Raw genomic sequence first — 27,937 nt, 5'->3', positions numbered from 1 at the left:
CACTCCTCCACTTGCACCTGCTGGATAACCTTGGGCAAGCCGTAGTTCTGATAAGAGCTGTTCTTGAAAAAGAGCAGTTTCTGTCAGAGCTCTCTCAGCCCCACCTACCTCACAGGGTGTCTGTTGTGGGGAGGGGAAGGGAAAGGAGTTTGTAAGCCGCTCTGAGACACCTTCGGGTAGTGAACGGCGGGGTATAAATTCAATCTCTTCTCTTCTTCTTCTCTTCTTCTAAAAGCAGTTTTGTGATATGGACCCAGGGGTACCGATCTCTGTCATCTGGAGATAACTGTAATCAGGGGGTTTTTTGTAGAAAAAGCCCAGCAGGAACTCATTAGCATAATAGGTCACACCCAACCGCAAAAACTAATTAGCCTATTAGGCCACACCCCTGACAGCACAGCTTATTAGCATATTAGGCCACACCCCCATGATACCAGAAGTGTGCTCATTCAGCCACACCCACCTTTTGCTTCTTGTTCTGTTTACCTTGTTTGTTGTCAAAACCCAGGGCTTTTTTTGTAGCAGGAACTCCTATGCATGTTAGGCCACACATCCCTAATGTAACCAATCCTAATGAATTTCTGCTGTTGGGTGTGGCCTATTATGCTAATGAGTTCCTGCTGGGCGTGGCCAAATTGGGAGCCAGCCGGAACTCCGTCCCTGTGCGTTCCTGCCCAAAAATAGCCCTGACTGTAATACCAGGAAGACATTGCCAGAGCTTGCCTGGAAGTTAGCAAGATACAGCCCAGAAGCCAACTATTTAAACAAAACAAAAAAGGGAAAATATTTCACTTGGTCAGGGCTTGTACCTCAACAACTCTTTGGATCCAGCCTGCAGAACAGAAATGCTGAATTACCACTACCGTCATAGGAGGAATTCAAAGATTTGCTTTCCCTGCTAGCATATTGGTTATCTAGGGTTATCCAGGTCCCTCCTGACAGCCGATGGGGGATCTGGGCGGGACTTACCAGGAGAAAGGGAAAGGCCCAGGCTACAGTGCCAGCATCACACAGGAAGTGATGTCATCATACCAGCAACTTCTAGATGACGCTCGGGAATTTGGGCAAAACCTCTGTGGTAAAACTGGCTTCTACCATAGAGTTTTTGCCCAAATGCCAGCGTTGCCTGGAAGTCACTGGCATAATGACATCACTTCCTGTGGCCCAGGCCTTCCTCTTTCTAATGGTAAGTCCCCCGCACTGGCCAGCTGATCAGCAGCTGAGGGGCAGGGACTGGCAGTGGGAGACCCCACCCCTACCGGGGGTCTGGCAATCCTATGGTTATCACTTGTAAGAAAAATCAAGGCAAGCTGCAAAATCTCAAGGATCTCACAAGGCTGTCTAACTGAGTAACAATAATGGCAAAAGAAAGTTAATAACTGGCTCCCCCAAGTATTCTGAGAAATGGTGCAAATGCTAAGAATTCTCTGTTACCCCAGCCCACCAATACAATTTTCAGAATCCTTAGGGAAACGGAATGACTGTTAGCCAATGCTTCTGCAGATATGCCCTGAGAGGGAAGGAAAAAGAAGACACAGACATTCAAACATTAAAAGTAGGTCTTGTAGATCGGGGTTAAAGGTGGGCCCTGGGTCTGAGAAGGGTACAGACTATTAAGCTAAAGGCTATGAATGTCAATGCCTCCCAACAACAAAAGGATCATTGTTTAGTAAACTCAGCTGGAATTAGGAGGAGAAGCCCAGGTCACATTTTAAAATCAGAAGAATGGCTGATTCAGCCTCTCTCAACTCAAATGTATTAAAATATTTTTTTTAAAATGTTGCTAACTGGTTTGTGGGAAAATATAATACCACATAGGATTCTTTGATTAATTGGTTCTAATTTATGCAATGGAAGAAAATGGGGACATGTTGTTTTGCATACACAGATAAATGCCTGTGAATGCAAGAAGATATATCAACCAATGCAAAAGACGCCGTACGTTTTTACAGTTCCCGCCCCCAAGCATGCACACATGGGATACATTTAAGTCAATGGAACATTCTTCCAGTTCATGATATTATCACACTGAGGTACGACTTCTAAATAAAGCTGCCTGTTCTCACGCACACTTTGGCCATGTCTCTGCAGTAACAGATAGCAGCACCAGCAATTTTAACAATGGTTTTCAGAGAAAATTGTGACAGCTGCAGGACTTTGTGGGCAGTGGAGGTTTATATGGGCATTGAAGTGCCTACATGAGCAGTAGACCAATGGACTGGCGTGATATTCTTTAACTGTGGCATCTCTGAAGCATCACTGAAACATTTTGATGAAAATCTGCCTGTGCCAGACAGAGAATGCTCATCACAATGCCTACCCATCACAATAAAATATTCCAGCATTACAGAGCATTGAGCCAGTGAAAAATTATTTATCGTCATTGACAGCTAATCCTATTGCAATACTCCATACACAAAGAACTTTCCATTTTATGGACAGGATGTCAAACACAGCTGAGAATTTATGCTTCTCCTCCCCTCCTGAGTTTCAGGTTACCCATGGATGAGCCCAATGAAAAGCCCTTGAATATTTGACAACCTCAGGTACGGCTCCATTGTTTTCAGGGAAGCCATGAGCACACCTGGGAGTTTTATTGCCCAGGCCATAGCCACCAAACTTTGAGTCCTGCAAAATACCTAACAGCTAAATAAGAGCTTACACTTTATTAAACACCCATGATAAAACTGTCACTGGCATTGTTGAGAAAACTTCAGTGAGAAATGGAGCTATGCATGCCTATGGTCTTACGTAACGGCCAGTCCATTCACTTGAAGACAACCAACATTTTTCTGTGGGTGTGCAGTTTGCTAAATGACTTTTATCATTCATACCGTTCAGGCTTTCTCAACAAAAGGCATAGTTTCTTTCCTCTTCTTCCTACAAAGCACCCTTCAAGTTTCATAAATTCGCCTTTGTTTTTTCCAGCTGGAATGTAGTCACAAAGGTTGCTCTGTTGAATTGTCTTCTAAGACATGATTTATTTATTTATTGCCGTGTTAAAGCTTGAGGCCTAAGGGCATTTCTTTTTCCATCCAGAGGAACACATTTCAGGGGATAAATGATCTTGACAGCCCAATAAATAAATATATAACCAAAAGCACTGTGTTTCAGTTTGGGTCTTTTCTTTTGCTGTCAAATTGTAGGGTTTTCAAGGTAAGAGATGTTAAGAGGTGATTTGCCACTGCCTGCCTCTGCATAGTGACCATGGTATTCTTTAGTGGTTTCCCATCCAAATAATAACCAGGGCCAGCCCTGCTCAAGCTTCTGAGTTATGATGAGATATGACTAGCCTGGGCTATCCGTCAGAGCAAATTTAGTAAGGGCAAATTTGGGTCTTACACTTCTCAAACTGAGCCTTAGATTCAAGAAAATGCTCTTGGCCAAGGAAATTCAAAGGAAATTAACACACATTTCCTCTTCTGTCCTTATCTTTCCTCTATAGTGACTAGATCTTCCCCAAAATGCAAAGTCACTTCTGTGAAAGTCTATTTCTGTTATTTCTGGAAGACAGTGTTGATATGAACAGGAAAGTCTGGTGGCAACAGCAACTGAGAAGATGGTTTAATAACTTTGGAATCACAAGTTCCAGAACACAAACTCTTGCATAATCTGCTGGCTTTTGTTGCTGTTGCTGTTCATTGTTTTGTTCTTTTTATGTCTCCACGTGGCAGAAGGCATTGGAATGAGAAACAGGAACCTCTGGATGTGTGCTCTACAAAATCAGTACAATAGACCACCAGAAGTGTTTCCTTTTTTCAGCAATACTTGAATGGTCCCAATTTTTTTTAGGTGAACATGGTTAATCATACAATTTCTTTAATTAACCAAACAATCTTAACTGTTACACATTGGTTTTCAAAAATCTTCCATTCTTTTGGAAACCTAATTTCTTTTAAAACCAAGACACGAACCACAAGTTGCTTTACATACCGGCGCAGAATTGTCCCTCGGTCCTCTGGATCGGACCATTCTTCCCAATACTTCGATGCCCCCAGAGGTGATATTGCCAGCTGCATTGATCGTTTTCTCACCCACTTGTTTGCAGTCAATCACTATTTTAGCTGCCGTTTTGCTGATAACAACATGCACCTAGGGGAGAACAAAGATGCATTTTTTTTAAAAAAAGGACATATTAGTACATAGGAGTTTTCTGAATTTAAAAAAAAATCTGCTTTTGTTAGTAACAGACTTGCTAGCATTTCCCCCAGGTTTCAGTATTTAAAGAGGGTGAGCTGAAATTTGGAAAGGTAAGTTATAAAAAGCAGCATGTGAAGATGCAAGTCAGTAGATACTGAGGGCTAACAAGTGAACAAGAGCACACTTGGGTGTCAATCCTCTGAGCGGCACCCTGCAACAGGGAGGAATCTAACTATCCCGAGGTGGTGGCAGGCTACCAGAAACAAGAGAGGGCAAGAGGCACCTTTTTGCCTCCAGCTTCCTAAGAGGGCTACATGCCAGAGAGAGAGGGGAGGTCTGAGGGACCAAGGTGCCCTTTCCTTTACAGGACAGGAGCTCTGATCCTTTACAGGAACACAACACAACCGCATCCTAGGCAACTGGGCATCCTGGTCTCTCTTGTAACAAATCCTCCCGACCCCAATCAGGATCTGGCACCACTGTGGGACAGTGTCAGGAGGTGGCACCACAGGTTCTGCCACTACACTGCAGGTGTATAGCTGCTGAAGAGCTGGCAGTGCCAACCATGGACCAGTGATGTCATCCCATACGTCCATGATATGCACTACTAGCCAATCAGCATCTGGTACTTGCAGCCCCAGTGCCTCCATTGACACATCCTCCTGAGACCCTCCTAAGTGGGAGCAGGCTCTCCCTTTCCATCAGTGGCAATCATCAGTGGCTTCCCATGAAACCAGTGGAAATTAAACAAACATAGTAATAACAACCAAATTTTTAAAATGATGTTTCGGAAATTCAAAAATGCCCATTTCTATTAAGCTGTTTTTGCTGTACCTTGTGGAAACTTCCATAATATATTTTCTTTATATCAGGTCCTTCAAATGTAACAGTCTGGAATTCACCTTTGTAGTCATAATTGAAGAAAGTGAGGGTTTTTCCACCATCTGTACAGTGTGAGAGAGAGTATCATCATCATCATCATCATCATCATCATCATCTGGCATTGTGTGTAAAATAGGCAGGAGATCCTTGGATTGTCTGGCAGCCAGAAGTTCTAGCTCCTTTAGCGTTATGCACCACTAGGTGGTGAGCTAGAGATTGTTTTTAAGGCAGATGTTTCAGAGGTAGTTTGCTATTGCCTACCTCTGTATCACGAACCTGGTATTCCTTGGAGGTCTCCCATCCAAATATTTGCCAGGGCCGACCCTGCTTAGCTTCTGAGATCTGACAGGATTGGGCTATCCAGGTCAGGGATATATATATAGAGAGAGAACATGTTGCAGAGAGAGTTGTATTCTGTGTGTTTTAATGTCTGTACATCACCTCAGCAGCCTGTGAGTAGAGTGTTTGATTTATAGAAACACAACTGAAATAAATAGGCGAGTGGCATGTAAGTAATGCTCGGGACAAAAATTCTAGCCTTCTTTGAAAATACTGCAATAATGTTTTTCTTAGCCTTCTTAAGAGTGAAAATTAAAATCAATCGGCAATAAAGCATGTTATAAATGTACAAAATACATACTGTCTAAAATCACTCCGACCAATGGCTCGTATTCTTCATTTAAAATCTCCCAGAGAGCAAATGGTTCCTGGGGTGTTTCAGGCAGTATACGGAAGAGAAAGGTAATGGTGTAGTCTGAAGGAAGTCCCTCAGGGTGCAAGTATCTGGAAAAAGGAAAGGAATAGTGTTCCCAAAACTGATATCCTCACACCAAAGAGGATTCAAGGGCACAGTGCCTCGCCTAAAAGGATAAAAAATAATGGTCAGACACAACATTGCTGGCTTATGTTCATAGAAATATGCTTAGCTGCTTTACTGGAATTACAAGAGGATAAGGTCGGTGCGCCTTTAGACTGAAATTTAGGTGTCTAAAATCTAAAAGAAAACTACCAGACCTCTTAATTAAATGATATGCTAATCAGCTGTTGTATCTTAACTAGAGTTTTTGAGCAGATTCCAGCAGTAATCTGTCTAGGATTCAAATCTAAGGTCAGTTCCACTCTACATTCTTTTTTGTGTTTCTCTGTTGTTCCTTTTTTTAAAAAACATTCTGTTTAAATGGAGGACTCACACATCAGTGGATATTGCGCCACTGAAATCCCTCATTAACCTTGCTTCCATTTCCAAGGGACCAGTTTTTGCTATAAAGCTATACCCAAGTTTCAGGGAGCTTCAGTTAGAAAACTAAAGCGTTCCCTGTTATGTTCTGAGCTATTGTGTTTGAATATGGTATCCTAATCCTTGCATTGCTATTGGCTTAAGAATAAAGATTGCTTATTGGTCCAAAAGCCACACTAGAAGCAACCAATCACATAGCCTCGTTTAGGGCCAATCAGGCCTATAGTGCATAGTTACAATGTTGTATGTTTCACTGTGCGACGATATAAATATGGAGAAACTGCAAGCAGCGTTGTTCGAGACCTGAAGCAATGTTGAAATAAGGCTTTTGTTAATGGTTCATCGTCTCCTGCCTCAATACTTGAAATTCCCCATTCAGATTCAGTTTCCCCCCTCAGAAGTCACACACTGAGAAACAGAACAAATAGGCTGGTAAAAGCACCAATTCATTTTAAAAGGTGGCTGCAGGAGCAGTTGCCATGCAGTCCTGAGGGAAAAGGCCAGGAAGTTGCATAGAACCAGAAGGTCCAGATAGAGTTCCAGCACACAGACCACCCTTACCACAGAAACTATGGTGCTATTCCACAACAATAAAAACGAACTGGCTCCTGGGAAAATTGAGAGCATAACAAGGAGAGAATACGATACCTGTGAATTTTACCAGTGCTGACTAAAACTACTGTTGTCACAATTGAGTGGTATGAACTGTCCCGGTTTTCTTTCAAGCTGAGGGCTTAACTCGGAGGTGAAAGGAAGCCAGTAGTACCAATGAGGAAGAGGAAAGTGGTACCTCACCATCTTCTACTTTGAGCCCCATAAAAGAGACAGTACTAGTAAGAAACTGAAATTACTTCCAACACTGGCTTGACTGGACAAGTTGTTCAGAGATCTCCCATCTTGTGGGATTTTTAAAAGTAAACAGAAGCCGTCAGGGGTCCTTGTTTGGAGAGGGGCCAAGTACAGGTAAACAGCAATTTAGAAGAAGAAGAGATTGGATTTATACCCTGCCTTTCACTCAGGGTCTCAGAGCGGCTTACAATCTCCCTCCCTTCCTCTCCCCACAACCCTGTGAGGTAGGTGGGGCTGAGAGAGCTCTGACTGAGGACGGCTCTTGAGAGAACAGTGGCTTGCCCAAAGTCACCCAGCTGGCCACAAGTGGAAGAGTGGGGAATCAAACCCGGTTCTCCCAGATTAGAGTCTGCACTCCAAACCACTACACCAAACTAACCCCCTTCCCCTGTGCCATTCTTCCAAGCCTCAGCTGAAGAAGGTATCAGTTGCTCCTCAAGACAAACATACAAGCCCTGTATGATTGTTTATATGTTTCCTTTCACAAGACAAATAATAGCTTGTGGGGGATAGAGGGTGGAAATCCAAACTGGAGGAAAGGCTTAAACCTCCCCGCTCCTCCCTCTGTACTATGGTGACAAACCAAATGACCCTCCAAGGCACCTGGGGATGTCCCGCTATTACAACTGATCCCCAGACAATCAAGATCAGATCTCCTGGAGAAAATGGCCCCTTTGGAGGGTGGACTTTATGGCATTATACCCTGTTGAGGTCCCTCCACTCCTCGAACCCCCACCCTTCCCAGGGTCCATTCCCAAAATCTCCAGGTATTTCCCAATTCAGAGCTGGCAACCCAACTCCCCCCACCCCCAGCTGCTATACAACAAAATAAGCCAGGAAAAATAGATCTATATAAACCATCATATAAGAATACTAAAGCTGCAAAGGAAACACTACTGCTTCCTCCTTTCAAGAGCTCAGCGCAAACAAGCCCGCCGGTTTGCTCTTTGCTTCTTTTGATTCATTCATGCCAAAGTGCCACAGGACCAGGTACTCTGCTGCACGCAGACCAGAGACCAGAGAAGTGGCATGTGTGGAAAGCAAGATCCTTGCGTCCTGTTTTGCTGGCCCTCGTTTAGACAGGTCCCGGCAGCACACCCACACGCAGATCCCACAAATAAAGAGCACAAGATGGGATGGATGCCAGGCACAAGTCCTCTTTCCTGGCATCCATCCCATCTTCTCCTTGAGAAGGAAGCAGAAGGCAGTGGGGAAATCTGTTTTCCTTAGGGCAGGCAGGAGGGATTGGCATGGTTGGGTATCTGCCAAGGCCCAGAGCCTGGCAAAGGGCCCATCCTTGACTGCAGACATCGGGCTGATCTCTCATTTCCCAAGACAAAAAGTGTCTACAGTTGGCTGAGGAAGCAGAGCACAACAATGTTGACTTATGCTGCCTTCCCAAGACAAGACACCCCTCAGAATCATCCCAGGGGGCTCCGCGACACTGCAGTGACCCCTTTCCCGCTCCTCTTAGACTTGCTAGTGCCAATGCTATACAGTTGAAAAGAAGGCTATAAATAAAATAAAATGAATGCAAGAAACCAGACCCCAAATCGAGCCAAAAGGCCCTGACCCGAACCAGGCCGGTCCAGTATGTTTGGTTCCCCCTTTCTGCTAGCCACAGCTCACTGCAGGTGGGAGAAAGGGGGGGGTAGCCCAGGAAGAGTTAAATGGCTGCCAGCCATTTGACTTGTCTGTTTTGCTTCCCCTTGCTTTGAAGCGGTTAAGTTTTAATGGCTGCCAGCCATTTAAACCCAACAGCTGATGGGCGGACCTCACCCGCTTTTAGGTTTAACTAGCTGGTAGTTGATGGGTGGACCTCACCCGCTTTTAGGTTCAAATAGCTGGTAGTCATTTCACTGGTCAGTTCTGCTTCCCCCTGCTTCAGGGCAAGGCAGCCATTTCAACCTAACAGCAGGGTGGTTTCACCCATCAGCTGTTAGTCTTAAATGGCCCCGAACAGTCCAAGTGGACAAAAGTCAAGTAAATGTTCGGGGAAGACACCTTCCCCAAACATCGGTTCAGGGCTCCAAACCAGCCCAAGTTCATGCCGAATTTTGGATTGTGAGCTGGTTCATGCCCATCCCTAGTACAGATCTCTGTTACAGTAACTCCCTTCCTTCCCCAGATTTTCTTGAGCTTCTGTATAAATAGTAACACCTCTTCAGCCACACATAAGCCTGCACATCCATCTTTAGGCCCAATCTGACATACAGAAATTTAGGACTGTGTAAGAAAAAACGTACTCAGGTCTGCAGGGATCTGAAAATCCCAGAGAATGCATCAGAAGGCATAAGTTTTCAGCACAATCTCCATTTTCCATTAATTTCTTTGATAAGCCAGCTGATAAAACAGACCATCGGAGTTTTGGATTTTACTGAGAACAGACAGCGACTGAACTATGCCACCACAAACCACAACAATACCGCCACAAGTTTTATTCCAAGGTTTGATATTAGAAAGCCTAAACCGCAGTCCATTTTATAGAGAATCTTTTATTTCTCTGTTGCAGTTTTAATTATGTGATCTAGTTACACTCATCCTTTCCACTTAAGCTATTGGGAGATAAGTAGCTGACTTTCCATAAACCTTTTAAATTTACATTTATGATGTTAATTTCACACATCTTGAAAGTGGTATGCAAAAGAGCTTAACCACATTACAAGTCTTTAACACATGCTCCTGTAGGGCAAATTCATTGCTTCAAGACTATTCCAAAGGAAGTGGTTTGAGGACTTCAGCCAAAAAAAGAAGTCCATGATTTAGGCACAATTGAATTTTGCAGAATTTCATCCCCCCCTCCCTTTCCAGTTCTCTGACTGAGAATGACTGGTAAGGGTCCAACTGATCTACCTCGGAGACCACCCACTCCCACGAATCAGCCAGACATTAAGCTCAGGCTCTATAAATTGTGCGGCAGTTTACTGAAAAGACTGGCTACCTACTGGTGACAGCATTTTGGTGGTGACACTTCATTCGTGTAACTCTCTTCCGACCACTGTATGCCTAGAACAGTGGTGGCGAACCTATGGCACGGGTGCCAGCGGTGGCACTCAGAGCCCACTCTGTAGGCATGCGTGCCATCGCCCCAGCCAAGCCCAGACCATCATTAAAGTGTTGAATTCTCTGCCAAATAATTTTAAGTAAATGAAAACATTTGGGATTGCTTTCCTTACTTTGTTTGGATCATCTTAAGTTAACGTATGAGTTGTTTTTTTCTAAAGTAAAACCTCAGTATTCAGGTTAAATTGCCGTGTTGGCACTTTGCGATAAATAAGTGGGGTTTGGGTCGCAGTTTGGGCACTCGGTCTCTAAAAGGTTCGCCATCACTGGCCTAGAACCTTCTTTACCAAATTTTAGACACCAAGTCAAAATGTTCCTTTTCTCCCAGGCTTTTAGAGTTCAGGGGAGGGGGGGTTATGACTGACTTCACTCACATGTCCAGTTTCTCAGTTTTTATCACTGGTACCTTAAAATATAAAACTGATTATAAAATTATCTGCTGCCAATTTGAAGGTTTGAGATTTTCAACTACTGTTTAAGATTTTTGGTTACTGCCAAAACTGGATGACCTAGTTGATAGGTTATTAGAGATGGCAGAGATGGATAAATTAAGCTTAAGCCTTCAAGGAAAAGATGAAAAGGTATTTATGGAAAGATGGAAGAATCTGTATAAGTGGATCAATTGTAAATGAATAGGACTCCATAAGTGAATTTGATGAAATATGTAATATGAATGTTTGTTTTTAATATCAAAATGAAAATAAACTTCACCCCAAAAAAAGATTTTTGGTTACTGCTACTGATTTAATTTTTAATTATAGTTAATTGTTGTTGCTTGTTTAATAATGATATTTTCCTTTGTGCACTATCTCTTGAACCATATGGTTATGAAGCAGTATATACATGAAGCCCCCTCTACCCCTACGCAGCTGCTGTTTGCATTTAAAAATTACTGGGAAGATCTGATCATGCATGTTCCAGCACCTCATCTGGTTGGACCCCGAGAGGCCACTAGGGTGGACAAGCCAAATCAGATAAGTTAAAACAACTAACAGCACAATCCTAAACAGCTTTACTGTAGTCTGAACCCATTCTAATGCCATTGAAATCAGTAGGCTTAGACTGGAGTAACTGTGCAGAGGATTGCATGATGTAAGTTGTAGTAGAACAAACCGAACCACATTCCAACTGAACTGTGGATTTCCCCAAAGCCAAATTCAAAGAAAAATTGGAGGCTTCTCTTTAGATGAAACATCTAAGGAATTTGACGGGGGAGTTAAGAGGATTCCAATAGGACTTCTGAACTTTCTCAGAAGGGCTGAAAATGTTCTGGTTGTTACTAGATTTACCCTACAGTGAAATCTGAAGAGAATGCAGACATTGCTCCTCAAGCTAAACATCTGAGAAATTCTAAGGGAAGCTAACAACAAGAAGAAAAGCTTCATGAAAATGAGCAAGTTTTTTTTTTTTTCCTGGGAGGATTCAGATGCTTCTTTAAGTGTCAATAGTCTCCGTGATTATTACAGCTGTGGACTGCAGTACGCCCTGTGAATTTTATTCTATTTTTATTTTATTCAAGAATTTCCTCTACTACATTCTAGTCACCAAAAATGAGTATTAAGGCTGCCTTGCTGGAAGGAGGAGGAGGAGGAGGAGATTGGATTTATACCCCACCCTTCACTACCTGAAGGAGTCTCAGAGCAGTTTACAATCCCTTTCCCTTCGCTCCTAACCACTACACCAAAGTGGCTCTTGGCATAAAATTCTCTTGGCGTAACCAGTGAAAAAGTATCTTGGCATAACCAACGAAAATTCTATTGAGCTCTCCCACGCACGCCTATTGATTACACACAACTAACCCGATTTGTTCCAGGTATGTATAAACATGGCCTCATCCTAAAAAAGAATGTGGAATAATCACATATTTTAATTTAATCACTGCTTTTGTTAATGCCATGTTACAAAAACTGCGCTGGCCTGACTCTCTCCTCCATCTTTCTCCCCGCCAATGTTAATCATTACAATTTACTGAATCCACATATGGGCTGAATTAGCTTTATCTCTCTACTTTCGAGGCAATATCGTACTCCTTGACCCACTTTCTCTGCAACTGAATATACTTCTCTCTTGCATTTTCAGCACTCGGCCCCCATGCCAGACTGGGACATGATGAAGGAGTTTAATGAATAAGGATTTTAGAAACCCATAGATTTGGCCAAGGTAAAGATTAATACTGGCAAGACACCAAAAGGCAGTCTTATATACAGGAGAGACACTTACTGTAAATGTTTGGAGGGAAGAGGCTGCCCACCATTTCTCCTTGGGAAGCAAGAAAAATCCCCGTTCAAGAATAACACCAATCGCCAGGTGCCCAGGGGTGGGTTGGCCATTTCGCTTACAGGGAAGTTTCCTGGTGGGCCGCTACCTTAGAGAGATGCTGGTTGCCGGAAGCAAGTATAACCAAGCTCTAGCAACTCTGCCAAAGCCTCAGGTGCCGCTTGGCTCAGACCTCTCATCCGTCTGAGTTGTCTTTTCCAGCACTGCTGCCAGTTTTCAGGAGGAAGCAACAGGTAAGCTAATACCCACTGTGTGTACCACTGAGTGATTCCCTGCAGTACTGGATTGTAGCACCTCAGTTTGGCTTGCACCAGGGCCATTTTGGCCTCCCAGTCCACTCCTGCTAGGTGCGTCTCAACTCAGACATCGTGAAGAACAGCACCACTCATGGTCCTCCTTCCATTTCTCTGTCAAACAGGTGACCAGCAGGAAATGGGGGGAAATGGGATGCTCAGATGGGTTCCTTCTCTTCAGCAGCAGCAAAGGGACAGCAAGGTTTTGTAGCATGGTAGCTGGTTTTTATAGCTGACGCAGCTCATTGCTTGTCACTAGTCCTGTCCATGACAGGAACACAAAATCCTGATTTAAACTATATGCTGACGGGGGTGTAAACTGGCCAAGATTAAGAGAGAGAGAGATTCATCATACTTGAAGGACCATCTCCTTCCATGTGTCCCAATGTGCCGAGCCAGTTTGGTGTACTGGTTAAGAGCAGTGGAATTTAATCTGGAGATCCGGGTTCGATTCCCCACTCCCCCCCTTGAAGCTAGCTTTGGGACCTTAAGTGAGTCACAGCACTCTCAGCCTAAATACAAGCATAGCCCTCCACCTGATGGTGCCAAAAAAGAGCTACAGCTTCGGCAGCCAAATACCCCCCCCCCCGGGGGGATCTCCTGGCTATTCCACACACAATGCCACATGATAATTTCAATTTTTTGTCCCAATGCGCCAACTATGGTAATCAGGCAAGCCACCTTTTGGCTATCCTACTACTTTGGGTGGCCTCTCTGGCATCAACCACAGCCTGGGTTTTTTCCATCATGGCTCCAGGTCTGTGGAACAGGCTCCCTAAAGATATGAGGGGGGGGGTGCTTGGAAATCTTCAGGAGGTGCTGCGAGGCCTGCCTGTTTGCCAGAGCTTTTGAGGAGGTCTGAACAGCAGGCAGCTTTTAGCAAGAGGAGGGGGAAGTGATTTGGGCTTTGCTATTTTATTTTTGGTTTTAGCTGGGGGTGTTTAAACTGTTACTGTAAGCTGCCTTGAACCAAGAGGAAAAGTGGGATAAAAATGTTCTATTAAATTATTAAATAAACCAGACCTGTACAAATCCTCAAGGTCAGGCATAAGATTATCGGGTAAAACCAGGAGAGCCAGTGTGGTGTAGTGGTTAGGAGTGCGGAGTCTAATCTGGGAGAACTGGGTTTGATCCCCCACTCTGTTCCCTCTATGCTGTGGAGTCTTGTGTGCAAAAATTCTACTTTGTGAGCTACTGGCATTAAAGTTGTGAATGAGCGATTTGGCTACTGCATAAATTTCTTTGCTCTGGAGCCATCCTTCCTGAGCTAAGACAAAAATGTGTGAGCCGGAGGCTAAAACACTGTGAGCTAGCTCACACTAACTCAGCTTAGAGGGAACACTGGCAGTTGCCATTGTGACCTTAAGAACATAAGAGAAGCCAATGCTGAATCAGGCCAATGGCCCATCCAGTCCAACACTCTGTCACACAGTGGCCAAAAATACCAGGTACCATCAGGAGGTCCAGCAATGGGGCCAGGACACTAGGAGCCCTCCCACTATTGACCCCCCCAAGCACCAAGAATGCAGAGCATCACTTGCCCCGGAGTCCCTATCTATACCTTGTGGCTAATAGCCACCGATGGACGCTGCTCCATATGCTTATATCCATATGGGTCGGTTACAAGTTATTTCAGAGCTGTTCTCTCAAGAGCAGTCTTCGAAAGAGCTCTCTCAGCCCCACCTACCTCACAGGGTGTGTGTTGTGGGGAGGGGAAGGGTAAGGAGACTATAAGCCGCACCGAGACACCTTCAGGTAGCAAAGAGCGGGGTATAAATCCAATCTCCTCCTCCTCGGGCTGGGACCAAGCTACGGAATCCAGACCCCGTCTCTGGTTTGGGGTAGGGCTGCTCATGGCCATTCCGGGACTGACACCTTAGCAGTCTACTGCTTTCACCCCGCAGCCTAGATTAAAAACTTTATAAAAGCAGTTTCTGATATCTTTCCTCACAGGGGAAACAACATCTTTCCCCCCCCCTCCAATAGTCCCACAGTTTAACAATAGTAGTTACAGATACTTTGGAAACAAAAACAAACGTACTGTGTGAATTTCATACCAGAAACCAAGCCAGTTGCAAACAGTCTTCCTGTCCCACCCGTCAGATAACTGCCTGGAATTCTTCCAAGATGTATATAGCTTAGCACGAAATCTCAGTGTGGGATTTCCCAGGGGCCACTCGCCTTCTTTTATTAATTATTTGTACTAAATTCCCTACCTCTAACTAAATTAACTACCAAGGCTCCCCTCCTTGCACAGAAGACTGCTTGGTTAAGCTGCCTCACACGTCCTTAAAACGCCACTGTTTTGCTTCTGTGAAAGCCTTTCCATCACACACAAAAAGAAGTTACACATTTTTATACTTTTAGTTATTGAGACAGTCCATGGCATTTTGGTGGCTGAGGCAAAGCCCCATGCCATCCTTCTTCCTTCTGGAAAAAAAAATAGTAACAAAGCAATTCACTGGCACTTTGGTGTCCTGTTAAGACGCTGAATGCAGGCTGGAAGGTCGGTAGTTCAGCAGTTCAAGACCCGAGTGTGCCGCATGACGGAGTGAGCTCCCGTCTCTGGTTCCAGTTCCTGCCAACCTAGCAGTTTGAAAGGAAGAAATTGCAAGTAGATGAATGGGTACTGCTTTAGTGGGAAGGTAACAGCGTTCCGTGCACCCTGGCGTTTAGTCATGCTGGCCACATGACCATGGAAACGTCTTCGGACAGCGCTGGCTCTTCGGCTTGGAAACGGAGATGAGCACTGCAACCCTAGAGTCGGATTCGACTGGCTTTCGAGCAAGGGAAGCCTTTACCTTTACCTAATGGTACTCTAAAATTTACCGCTTGAAGCAATCGCCTTACCCTGGTGCCATTCTCAAGTCCAGAATGAGATAAACAAAATCCATTTTTTATACAAAGACACAGAATGTGTAAGGTTTAGGATTCCATGAGTTTTCTTTTATGGTGGATTACCAGCACCGTAACATGTGTATTGGCAGTACATACTTGGTTGGCTGGGAGACCAAGGCGTCTTTATGTAGTCTGTAACAGGAGTATGCATTAAATGTTCCAGGCTCCATGGAAACCCCTTCCACAGTTGCAAACTCCTTTTCAACCAAACCAAACATCTCCATCATTTTAAATCCTGGAAACCACAAAAAAGGAATAGCATGCATCATTTTTATCTGTTAATGTGGCCAGGACATTAAGAAATAACAATAATAGCAACAGCAATAACAACAACATCCCTGATATCACAATTGTAAGAAAAAATGAGAAATAAGGTTTGCATCACTGACACTGCAATCCCAGGAGACGGCAGAACAAAAAAGAACAGGAGAAGAACCCAAAGTACTACGACCTACAAACAGAGTTAGAGCGCCTTTGAGAGAAGGTTACCATTGTGCCAGCTGTCACTGGAGGCCTTGGAGCAGTGCCTAGAAGTCTCAAGAAACACCAGGGCATTCTGAGCATTGAGCAAATAGCACCAGCTCAGCTCCAGAAGACAATGTTGCTTGGAACAGCAAGAATCCTACATAGATACATCTGCAGTTTCCAAGAACTTGGCTAGATCTTGAACTGCAGAACATCATCTATCAGTCAAATATGTGACTGTAGCAATTCATCAAGAAGAAGAAGAAGAAGAAGAACAACAACAATAATAATAAGGAGGAGGAGGAAAATGTTTCCCTTTGGAATTAATGTTATGTCAACAATCCCCTGAAACCCTTTGGGAATTAATATTACTGCAACAGTGCCTTGGGAATCTACCTATCACAAAATTAATTGTAATGGGGCCATGAAAAAAGGGAACTATGTTCTGCACAATTTCCGTGTTTCAACTGGGCTTGAAAGGAAAGAGGCCAGGCAAGGAGGTACAAGTAAGTCACACAGTGCACATGTATATCATTGTATGGTTATCCAGCCTGGTTACACTTGGACCTTCCACACGCCAAACATAATTAAATTGAAGGGGAGGTCTTAAATCTTACTTAGTTGTTAGATTCTAAGTTTTTTTCTCTTTGTTCTTTTCTTTTTCTTTTCGAAATTGAGGGGGAGCTCTGCAACAGGACTGTGGTGCTGTGCTCTGTGGTGAGACATGTGGAAAATGCCACTATGGTGCAGGGGAGAAAGGGCTCGACTTGAAGACTGTTTCCTGTTGTCACTTTGACTCATTGGCATCACTACTGGGAACAAGACCAGGAAATCCATGCCTTTGCACGCTCGTTCTGTTCTTTCCTTCCCCCACCTACTCAGCAACACAACGAAAAAAATTTGGATTCATGGCAAAGCACAGTTTGATGCTACATCTGAAGCACAAATTATTGTTTCTGCTCCTCCCCGTTAAGCAGGATTCCAAGTGTTCTGCAGAAGGAGAGAACGAGGCTCCTTCCTTTTATTCGCGTGCCTTGCCAACTATCTCCTGACCACTCATCTCCAGTGTTCCCTCTAAGCTGAGTTACTGTGAGCTAGCTCACAGTTTTTTAGCCTTCAGCTCAGACATTTTTGTCTTAGCTCTGGAAGGATGGCTCCAGAGCAGACTAATGTATGCAGTAGCCAAATGGCTTGCTCACAACTTTCATGCCAGTAGCTCACAAAGTAGAATTTTTGTTCACAAGACTCCACAGCTTAGAGGGAACATTGCTCATCTCTCAGAAGATTAAGGCCAGCCCTTCTGTGGGAGGGGGAAAGAGAGACCACTTGGCTCTGGCCTCTTGTCGGAAAGTAGTATTTGTTAGCTGCTTTGCCCTGTGGGGAAAAGGCAGGTTGTAAATATAATCAATCAATATACTTCCCAGTACACCAGGAAATTTTTTAAAAAGCAAAATACTGAGCCAGCGTGGTGTAGTGGTTAAGAGTGCAAGACTAGAATCTGGCGGACCCGGGTTCAAATCCTGACAATGCCGTGGAAGCTTCTGGGTGACCTTGGGCCAGTCATACACTCTGGGTTGCTGTAAGGATAAAATGGTGGGGGAGGAGAATGTTGTAAGCCCCCTTGGGTCCCCTTTGGGGCGAAAGGCGGGGTAGAAACAAAGTAAATGAAAGTAAGGAAATAATAAACAATACGGTATGCTAAATAGATTGGGTGGCTCCCTTTAACAATGGTGCACTAAACCTCTCATATTACACGCAGAAATATTAATGACATCTCAGTAAATCGGATACATTATCTTTTAGTAACAGCTTACCAGCAAGACTGTTGCCATCTTTATAAACCAGTGGGCAAGCTGCAAGGAGAGAGGGAAGAAAGAATGTGTGTTTTAGCTGAATTAGATTGAATATTCACAACTACTCTATATTTTCACCTACGGATGGAAACCGAAAATCAAAAGATACCACAGCCTTGGTTAAGCCACTGCAGTCTTAAAGTCAATGGGTTTAGAAGAGTATAAGGTCGATGGGCTTAGAAGAGAGCCAGTTTGGTGTAGTGGTTAAGTGCGCGGACTCTAATCTGGGAGAACCGGGTTTGATTCCCCACTCTTCCACTTGCAACTGCTGGATGACCTTGGGCAAGCCATAGTTCTGTCAGAAGTGTTATTGAAAAAGAGCCGTTTGTGTCAGAGCTCTCTCAGCCCCACCCACCTCACAGGGTGTCTGTTGTGGGGAGGGGAAGGGAAAGAAGTTTGTAAATTGCTCTGAGACTTTGAGTGAAGGGCAGGGTATAAATCCAATATCTTCTTCTTCTCTTCTGTAACTCTGTTCAGGATTGCACTGTTAGTATCATAAACATCCGTTCAAAACCCATCACCAAGTAAGTGATGATATAATACTGGAACAATACTGCCAACTTCTCAGCACAGCAATATTTAGAACTGACACAGTAACCATTAGAATACTCTCTGGGCAATTAATTTCATGATTGTCACTTCTTCCATTTGACCTCCTCCACCTGCTCGGAAGGTTCCCCCGTATTTGGGGGAACACCAGAAATGTATGCTTACTTTTTTTTTGAACACCTCTATAAGAACAGTTTGGGTCGGTTCACATTTCACAAAGTCCTTGTTTCCCTCACATTCCAACCATATATCCAATCAGACATGTTCCATGCTCAGACCTTAATTCCCAGGCCAAACTCAAATTGGGACCCTTGCACATGGGGAAGGAGATTAAGCCTTCCCTTCCATGCTATTTTCCTGACCTGAAATGTCCCTGAGGAGTCACTATTTTCCCTATTGGGCAAACTCACATGTTCTGAAGTTCCTCCAAGAAAGGTAAACAGTGGCTCCCCAAGGCCATTTCAGATCAAGAAATGGCACAGAAGGTAAGGATTAAGCCCACTCTCACCATACACCATAGACCTGACCTCAATCAGGCCCCCGTGCACGAGGGAACTAAATTCCAAGCATGGAACTCCACAACCACATCTGTCAACCAGATACGTGGTGGACATGAGGACTTTGTAGCATGGGAACTAGCTCTTAGGGACAAAATCCAGAAAGGTGTCCCTTGAAAATAGCCAGTCCTGTAGTCATTCTCTATGGCAGAGACAAAGAGGAATTTCACATTACCCTTTTAAACCTCTTTTGAAGCCGTTTTTGATCCGTCATGGAGTAAACCGGTACAGGGCTGCCATTTCACACATGGCTTTCCCCTTCCGGTAAAGAGCTGGATATGAAACGGTTTGCCATTTCAGACTGCACCGCTTTTCCCCCCGCCGTTTTTCGCCCGCGCGGGCAATCTACGGCTTTTTTTTGGGGGGGGACATTCACTTTATAGTGCTATAGCGCTATAGCACTATAACAAAACACTCCAGGCATTCCAATGGGGTTTATATAGTGCTGTTCCGTTATAGCGCTATAAAGCAAAAAAAAATTTTTTTTTAAGCCAGAGATCACCTGCGCGGGCGAAAAATGGCGGGAAAAAGTGGATCGGAACCAGGAGAGGAAACTGAAGACTACTTGGAAGCAGTTGACAGGTAAAACGCTTCAGCCCCGTTTCCTAAACGGGACAGAAGCGTTTATGTCTGAAATTACAAATATATTCTGGTAGGGAACTGGTTCTAAAACGGTTCTGTCTGAAATGACAGACCAGAAACTGTTTGGGAACCATTCCTCTTCCGGATTATATCGTCTGTCTGAAATTCCTCATCGTTTCATTCACGTTTAGTAACAATTGCTTGATACATGCAGATGATCACAAAGGGAAGGCATTATGTGTCTCAGTGCAGCTTGCAGAAAAGAGGCTGGGGAGTCGGGACCAGAGTGCTTGACCTCGGTCTGTCCTTCCTCTGCCTAAACTCACTAGTATCACTCAGACACAATGAAGTATTGTTTATCCCTATAAGATGGCACACAGTAGAAAGGACTAGTCTGAAACACAACAGGAAACATTTTCTCCTACATGACTATGAACATATATTATCGTAGACCCACACAGAAAATAGACATGACAAGTCCTGTGAAATACATGAAGCCTGCAATCCAAGATATATACTAGGGAGTAAGCCCATTGAACACAGTGGGACACATAATTCTGGTCAAAAAGAAACATCTAAACAAAAGTATAAGCCATAAAAGAGAGGAAGACATCTGATTTATAGGTTTTTGTTATCATCTGTTGCTGCCATTTATTGTTTTATTGTATGAAGGTTTTATGCTGTAAGCCACCCTGAGCCCACTTGTGGGGTAGGGTTGGGTATTAATTAATTAATTAATTACTTAATAATATAGGAATGGACTGAGAATATAAAAGAAAGTGGTGGCGGTGGTGGGAAGTGCCGTCAAATCACAGTGGATTTATGGAGACCCGGTAGGGTTTCCAAGGCAAAGAGACGTTCAGAGGTGGTTTGCCATTGCCTGCCTCTGTGTCATGACCCTGGTATTCCTTGGAGGTCTCCCATCCAAATACTCGCCAGGGCCGACTCTGCTTAGCTTACGAAATCTGATGAGATCAGGCCAGCCTAGACATAAAAGAAAGTATGGAAAGAAGCTAACAGCAAAGAATCACGAACTTGCAGATGCCGTTTCACAAACGAAAGTGATCAGCTCATCTTCAATCTTCTTGAAGGCATCGAAGTCATCCACAAAGAAGACGTGCCTGTCACTAGGTTTGCTGCCGATGTTCACCAGTTCTGAATAGTCAGCATCTGCCACTCCAATGGCAAATATACTGAACCCTATGGCAAGAGAAAAGGAAAGGGGAAACTCCTGTGATAAGTTAATTGGCAAAGCAAATGCATAAATAAAATAAAGATGCATCTGTAAGAGTTAATCTAGCTAAATCTAGCACGGGAAAAGAAATTAGCCTTTTTCAATACATGGGAGAAGTCCCTGTTTCACCTGGCACCCCCACACACCAACACTCTGATTAACATCAGCATAGATTGAGGTGGGTAGTGTGTTAATTTGAAACAACAGAACAAAGTTTGAGTCCAGTGGCACCTTTAAGATCAACAGAGTTTAAATTCTGGGTATAAGCTTTTGTGTACATGTATCTGAAGAAGTGTGCATGCACACGGAAGCTTAAACCCAGAATTAAACTTTGTTTGTCTTAAAAGATGCCACTGGACTCAAACTTTGTTCTGTAACATCAGCATAGTCTTTCAACACTTTCTGAAAATGACTTATTTTGGAATGCTCTTCTTTTGGCCGGACAAGTTTATTACAGGAACACAGGCTATGTACTGCATCCAACAGACAAAGAAGCACACATATTAATTTTCCTGATTTCTTTTAAATAACTCATGACCTAATTCTAACACTTGCTGGGCCAGCATTCTAGCGGAGCGTCTTAATCAAAGTGCCAGCATAGTGTTACAGACTTGGGATGTGAGCCAGCAAAGCAACATTGGTTTGCTGAACTCATAAATCACTTCTTGGAAAATTGGGGGGGATGTTTTAAAAGCATTTTAATAGTTCAGGGTGTTACAACTCTATCCAGAGCTGGACACTTCTGCATAAGAGGAGAAGTTCTGTCTATCTACTACTACATGTCTATCCTGCTTTTCCATATGACTTTTATCCTCATAACAAACTGGTGAGATAAGTTAGGCTGAGAGCTTGTGACTAGCTGAGTGTCACCCAATTGGTTTCATGGCTGAGTGGGGATTTGAATCTGGGTCTCCCAGCTCTAACCACTACACTATACTGGCCACTACTCCTGGTCCACTGAGGGAATGGAAGAAACCCACTTCCTGAACCAAATGAAGTAGCCACTAGTGATGCTGTCCTGTGGAGACCAGTGTTCCCTCTAAGATGAGTTAGTGTGAGCTAGCTCAATTTTTTAGCCTCTGGCTCACACATTTTTGTCTTTGCTCAGGAAGGATGGCTCCAGAGCAAACTATTTTATGCAGCAGCCAAATAGCTCACTCACAACTTTAATGACAGCAGCTCACAAGGTAGAATTTTTGCTCACAAGACTCCACAGCTTAGAGGGCACATTGGTGGAGACCTCCACGGACGACGAGGGGGAAGAGTTTGGGCTTCCCCTGTTCCCTGCTTCTAAGGATATACTGTCTTTGCTGATATTGTTGGATTGAGACGACTCCTCTCAAAAACTCCCTCAGCTCCTGCCGTGCCATTCTGCCACCCTGCCAGTTCCACAGGTGGCAGTTGGTACATCATGAGACACACCAGAATTACGAGAGCATACATCTCAGAAACAACCATGAATCAGTCTTGCTCGATAAAGGAGGTCCATGAACACACACTTTACTGCAGCTGTATTTCAGGCCTTGGTAATCGTCTGGCCAAGGGGCACACCTAGGTCTTGTTTAAAAACCAAACTAGATACAACCATGATCCAGTTCAGGTAGTACCAAATCCCCACCCTGTGCAAGGAAGAAAAGGGAGGTTTAAAGTACAGTATGGTTAGATGGGATGATGGAGCTGTGCTCTCCTCCTTTCTGAGCGTTTTCTTGCAGAACTGCTTATTTTAAAAACTGCCTTTACCTAGTACAGTGGTGGTGAACCTATGGCACGGGTGCCAGAGGTGGCACTCAGAGCCCTCTCTGTGGGCACGCGTGCCATCGCCCCAACCAGGCCCAGAGCATCATTAAAGTGTCGAATTCTCTGCCAAATAATTTTAAGTAAATGAAAGCATTTGGGATTGCTTTCGTTACTTTGTTTGGATCATCTTTAACAATTCAGATCCCCCTCGTACCTACTCTTGTTACATTCTAAAACTCCCCAAACTGTTTTTCAGGAATTCAGCCGCAACCCAGTCTTGACACACGAGTCTGCTTGCTGTCACATTTAATTTGGCATTTAGTTTTCTCTCCAGCGCCTCTACGTAACACCATAGCTACCCAACCCACATTATACATTCAACGTGGATTCCTGTTTTCTGATCAAAACAGGAAACAGAGCGGAGGGGGGAAATGTACACTTCTGTCTGCGGGGGGTTCATCTTGTTAGACGGATCCTGTAGGAATCTCTCATTCACACCCAAAATCAATCACTTAACATAACCTTGATTCCATGTGCCTATTTCAGCTCTTAAAAAAAAAAAAAACAAAACCAAACCTGGTAGAAAGACTTGGGATTTGTCTTCCTATTACACCATAAGCAGAATTACAAAGGCAAAAGTCTCTACAGTTTTCCTCAAGGATTCTTCTAGGAGACCACTATTTACGCATTTAAAATATTTATACCCCATCTTAGTTCTAAGGCGATACGGTAGCTAATAAAGTCACATCAAGTTATGAACACATGAAACAATTCAGTCCATCAAGAAGACAAAAACAACACTCAGGATAAAAACACAGCCCAATCTGCCAAAACAGTCTGCCCTCTATGGAATGCCCTCTGAAAGTAACAGTACACCCCATTTGCTGAACCAATGGTTCAATTACTCTTGTTTGAGAAGTAAGCCAGTTGTGAATGTCCAGCGTCCAGAAAAAGGAATGGAATCATTTTTGTCTGCCTGAAACGGCAGCAGCCAAACTTTCTGTGTGGCAACAGACTTCGGTTGTATGAAAAGTTTTCTTAAACTTTTAACCACATGCATCCAGGAAACGCAGGTTCAATAAGTCCTTCTGACCACGGCTATCAAGACTCTCAGAGTGTGCATATATGAATCAACCTTTAACTGACGGTTTGGGTACCCAACATTACCATCTAGCTGCATCTCCCTGGAGACTTTGTTCACATCGTCCTGTGATCGCCCATCTGTGATCACCACCAGAACCTTCGGGGTTCCCTTTCTGGTCCCTGACTCAGTGGTGAATAAGGCCTGCTGAGCATGCTTAATTGCCTTGCCTGTAATAAAAATGGAAAGAAAATGGAAAACAGTGCAATGTTTGCAGAGTGCAAAGGAAGCCAAATAATGTCATGCTTAAACAATACATACTCCACAGTGGTAAAAAGCTAAAGGTAAAGGTTCCCTTGCTCGAAAGCCAGTTGAGTCCGACTCTAGGGTTGCGGTGCTCATCTCCGTTTCCAAGCTGAAGAGCCAGCGCTGTCCGAAGACATTTCCGTGGTCATGTGGCCGGCATGACTAAACACCAAGGCGCACGGAACGCTGTTACCTTCCCACCAAAGTGGTACCTATTTATCTACTTGCAATTTCTTGCTTTCGAACTGCTAGGTTGGCAGGAGCTGGAACTAGAGACGGGAGCTCACTCCGTCATGCGGCACCCGGGTCTCGAACTGCTGAACTACTGACCTTCCACAGCCTGCAGTTCAGCACCTTAACCACTTGAGCCACCGCAGCTCCTACTCCACAGTGGACCCACCTCCAAAAAGTAAGGGAAAAAATGCTGTTATCTCCATGCCAGAAAGGAGATGAATGAAGAGGCTCAATTCACTTCCCACAATTAGAAAAGATACCTTTACACATTTATCCCCTATTTTGACATATTTATTGCTTTACAGTCCTTTCCTCCATTAATTAAATCAAAACAACTGTTGACCTTATAATCTTAACTTATTTAGTTCTGTCTTTGCATATCTTAAAACATCTTCATCATGATACATGTTATTTTGCTGTTCAGCCTGTCTATAAGTTTGAACTCTACCTTCCATTCTAACGAAAGCTCATACCTTGAATAAACCTTTGTTGGTCTTAAAGGTGCCACCGGACTCTAAGTTTGGTCTTCCACAGCAGACAGTGTATGTTAAGAGCCTGCAAGGTCCAAGCTGTGTCAGGAGACTCTAGACAAGCCGACTGGAAGACATTGCGGCCTGGCTATTGAGGGTGAGGGGATGCTGTCGAGGGAGGGGGGGTGCAACGTCGGTGAGCCACACATTTAAAACAAGACAATGAGCCAATGGGGGGGGGGCAGAGACGACAACCGCAGGTTCCCAGAAGGCTGCACGTGGCTGGAGGAGCAGCAAAAAAGCTGGGAACAGCAAATCAGCCCTCGTTGCAGGCTGTGGGACTGGAGGTGGCAGCTGCAGGAAAAGCCTCAGGAAGGACAAGCGGGAAAGGTGCAGAAAAGGGCAACTAAAATGATGAAGGGGATTTAACACCTTCCCTACGACAGGTCCCCAGGTGGGTGCCCAATGCTAGGTCGAGACTGGAGACAGGCAGCATTAGAGTTAAAACACGGATATGTCTACTATATGTGACTAAAGTAAAGTAAAGGTTTCCCTTGCTCGAAAGCCAGTCGAGTGACTCTAGGATTGCAGTGCTCATCTCCGTTTCCAAGCCAAAGAGCCAGCGCTGTCCGAAGACTTCTCCGTGGTCATGTGGCCAGCATGACTAAACACCAAGGCGCACGGAACGCTGTTACCTTCCCACCGAAGTGGTACCTATTTATCTACTTGCAATTTCTTGCTTTCGAACTGCTAGGTTGGCAGGAGCTGGAACTAGTGACGGGAGCTCACTCCATCATGCGGCACACTTGGGTCTCGAACTGCTGAACGACCAACCTTCCACAGCCTGCAGTTCAGCGTCTTAACCACTTGAGCCACCGCAGCTCCTATATGTGACAAAAGAGACACTTTAATCCCCAAGGTTTATTCCCACTTATACAGAGAGACAACTTTTGATCTAACTGGCTTAAGTCTGTTCAGAGCCATATTGTCAGGACCGGCTTCTCTCCTCATGCTCTCCTCTCCTGTGGCTATGATCAGGCACAGAGGACTGAGGACACAGAATGTCAAACTGATATTGCTAACACACAAAATGTGCATGTGTGGTCAAACTTTCAAAATGTTGTGAAGCCAGGACCTTAACTAATATCTTTAGAAATAAATGGATTTAGAAGGGTGTTTGCACGAATAACTCTAGCCCAATACTGGAAAAAACAAAAATCAACCTACTCTCCAATGTTGGCAAAATAAAATCTGGGAACACTTTGTATATGGCAAAATAGTCTCTCATCAAAAATCTTTTCAAGCAACCTGGTTCCCAGCAGTGAATTATCTCGCAGAAGAAGTGGTGATTCCAAACAACACTTATTACAAAGATTTGTTATATTTTTGAAGGGTACTTAAGGGTTGAGAAAAGTTTATTATTGCACAATGTTAATATGTGTTATAAATGTGCTGTTGTTTGGCAAGGTGTCCTGGAAGGTAGATATAACAAAAAGCCCATCTGGAAAGGCTCTGCTCCTGCCCGCTAAGAGAGGTTGAAACCACAGAGCACATGTTTTTTAGCTGCCCATATTATTATTATAAGGAAGCACTGATGAGATTATTACTCCATTGTTAGGCAGATTCTCTGGTCTCACTGAAAAATTTAGACTTGATTATCTTCGGATAAGAATGCCAAGATTACTCATCAAGTAGCTAGATTCTGTCTAGTAATATTTAGGTCTCGGAAACCGTACTGTTAACTAGAGTTTAATTTTAAATTGTTTTATTTGGTCTACTGTATCCCTGACTTTTTACGTGTACATGTTTTACATGACTGGTCAAGCGACTGTAATAAAGAACAAATGAACTTTCCCTGTGAGCTTTAGCTTGGAGAAATGATGACTGAGGGGTGACATGACAGAGGCTTACAAAATAATGCATGGGATAGAGAAGACAGAGAAATAAGTACTTTTCTCCCTTTCTCACAATACAAGAACTGGTGGTGGGCACTCAATGCAAGGTTGTCATGCCTGCCCCTGCTGATGCCATGCCTGCCCTTGCTGATGTCCCTGAGGAGGCACCTGCCAGCCAGGAGCCTGTGGACTTACAGGCTCCTGAGGACAGTACTGCAGCAGAAAGGCAAAGACTGGATCCTGAAAGCTATCTAAGTGGTGAGGAGGATAGAGCCTCCCAGGGAACACCTGCAAGGGATCAGTCTCTGCTGCAGCCCAGTAGTTCATCAGACTCGCCCCCACCTGTAACCAGGCTCCGGAATGTAAGGAGACAGCAGCTGAGAGAGCGAAGGCAGAATGCACGCATGCGTGCCAGAAGATCTCTCAGCCCTGACTATTGACACGATCCTGACCTTGCTCCCGGCTAGCTAATGAGTTGATTAGCTAGCACTGTATATCTGCAAGTCTGTTGCCAGCAGTCATTTGTGCTGGCAAATGTTGTTTGTCAGGACCTGAATCCTTGCATCTCTGCTCCAGACCTTGTGGAATTCTTATCGGCTTGATCCTCGGCTTTTGACCCTCGGCTTCGTTGACCTTCGTTCATCTCTGACTCCTCTGGTATTGTGATTTATGGACTTGAAACCTTGGTATGTCTGACCCTGCTTCTGGACTGTGATTTAAACCTGTTTGAACCTTGCTACCTGATTTGCTCGGCTTGACCTCGGACTGTTCCTGGACTTTGGCTTACTTACATCACGCCCCCTGGTCCTGCCGTGACATTATGTTCTTAAGGTGCAGTAGTGAGGAAGGGTGACAGAGCTCACCAAGAGAAGGCAAGCCAGGAACAGCCTGGCACAGGCCCTGTGAGCTGAGGCCTGAGAGGCAGCATAGGTGGCAAGGCCTTGGGAGGAGAGCACTGCATTGTGGAAAGGCCAAGGAGGACTCCCTGGGGAGTGGAGCCCAGGCTTAAATAGCCAGCTCCCTGTCTCAGGCCACAGCACATCTGTTACAGTTTCTTTCAACCCTTTATCAGTTCATGTGGCCAGTGGCTGAGCAATCCCTCTGCTCACCAGCATGAGTGTTCTGGCCCTTGATGAGGCCAACTGATGCACTAAGTACAAAACATTTGATGTGAACGTGACTTGCAATGCTTCCTGTTCCCTAAATGTTTGCAATTAGGACACACAAGTGGGGGCCCGCGATACTCATGGGGGGGGAGAAGAATCTCCATGTGGAGGAGGAAGCAGCAACAGGTGAGCCTTCTCCCCCGCCTCCCCCCACACTGACAGTGAGGCC

General features: G+C 44.4%; 1 protein-coding gene across 1 annotated transcript in view; it reads right to left on the bottom strand.

The window, feature by feature from the left end:
* The window catches only part of COL14A1 (collagen, type XIV, alpha 1), a 193,140-nt gene that overhangs the window by 52,501 nt on the left and 112,702 nt on the right, over positions 1-27,937 (bottom strand). The window contains exons 27-33 of the mRNA XM_015412024.1: positions 23,784-23,927; positions 20,681-20,845; positions 17,919-17,957; positions 15,736-15,874; positions 5,663-5,805; positions 4,975-5,084; positions 3,934-4,092 (exon numbers count right to left, since the gene is read on the bottom strand). Of these exons, the coding sequence (XP_015267510.1) occupies positions 3,934-4,092; positions 4,975-5,084; positions 5,663-5,805; positions 15,736-15,874; positions 17,919-17,957; positions 20,681-20,845; positions 23,784-23,927 (899 nt within the window). The remainder of the gene's footprint in view (positions 1-3,933; positions 4,093-4,974; positions 5,085-5,662; positions 5,806-15,735; positions 15,875-17,918; positions 17,958-20,680; positions 20,846-23,783; positions 23,928-27,937) is intronic.

Source organism: Gekko japonicus, unplaced genomic scaffold (genome assembly GCF_001447785.1).
Source record: "Gekko japonicus isolate JY-2015 unplaced genomic scaffold, Gekko_japonicus_V1.1 scaffold906, whole genome shotgun sequence".
NCBI lineage: Eukaryota > Metazoa > Chordata > Lepidosauria > Squamata > Gekkonidae > Gekko > Gekko japonicus.
Note: the sequence above shows the minus strand (reverse complement) of the source record. Positions and strands in the feature narration are given on the sequence as shown.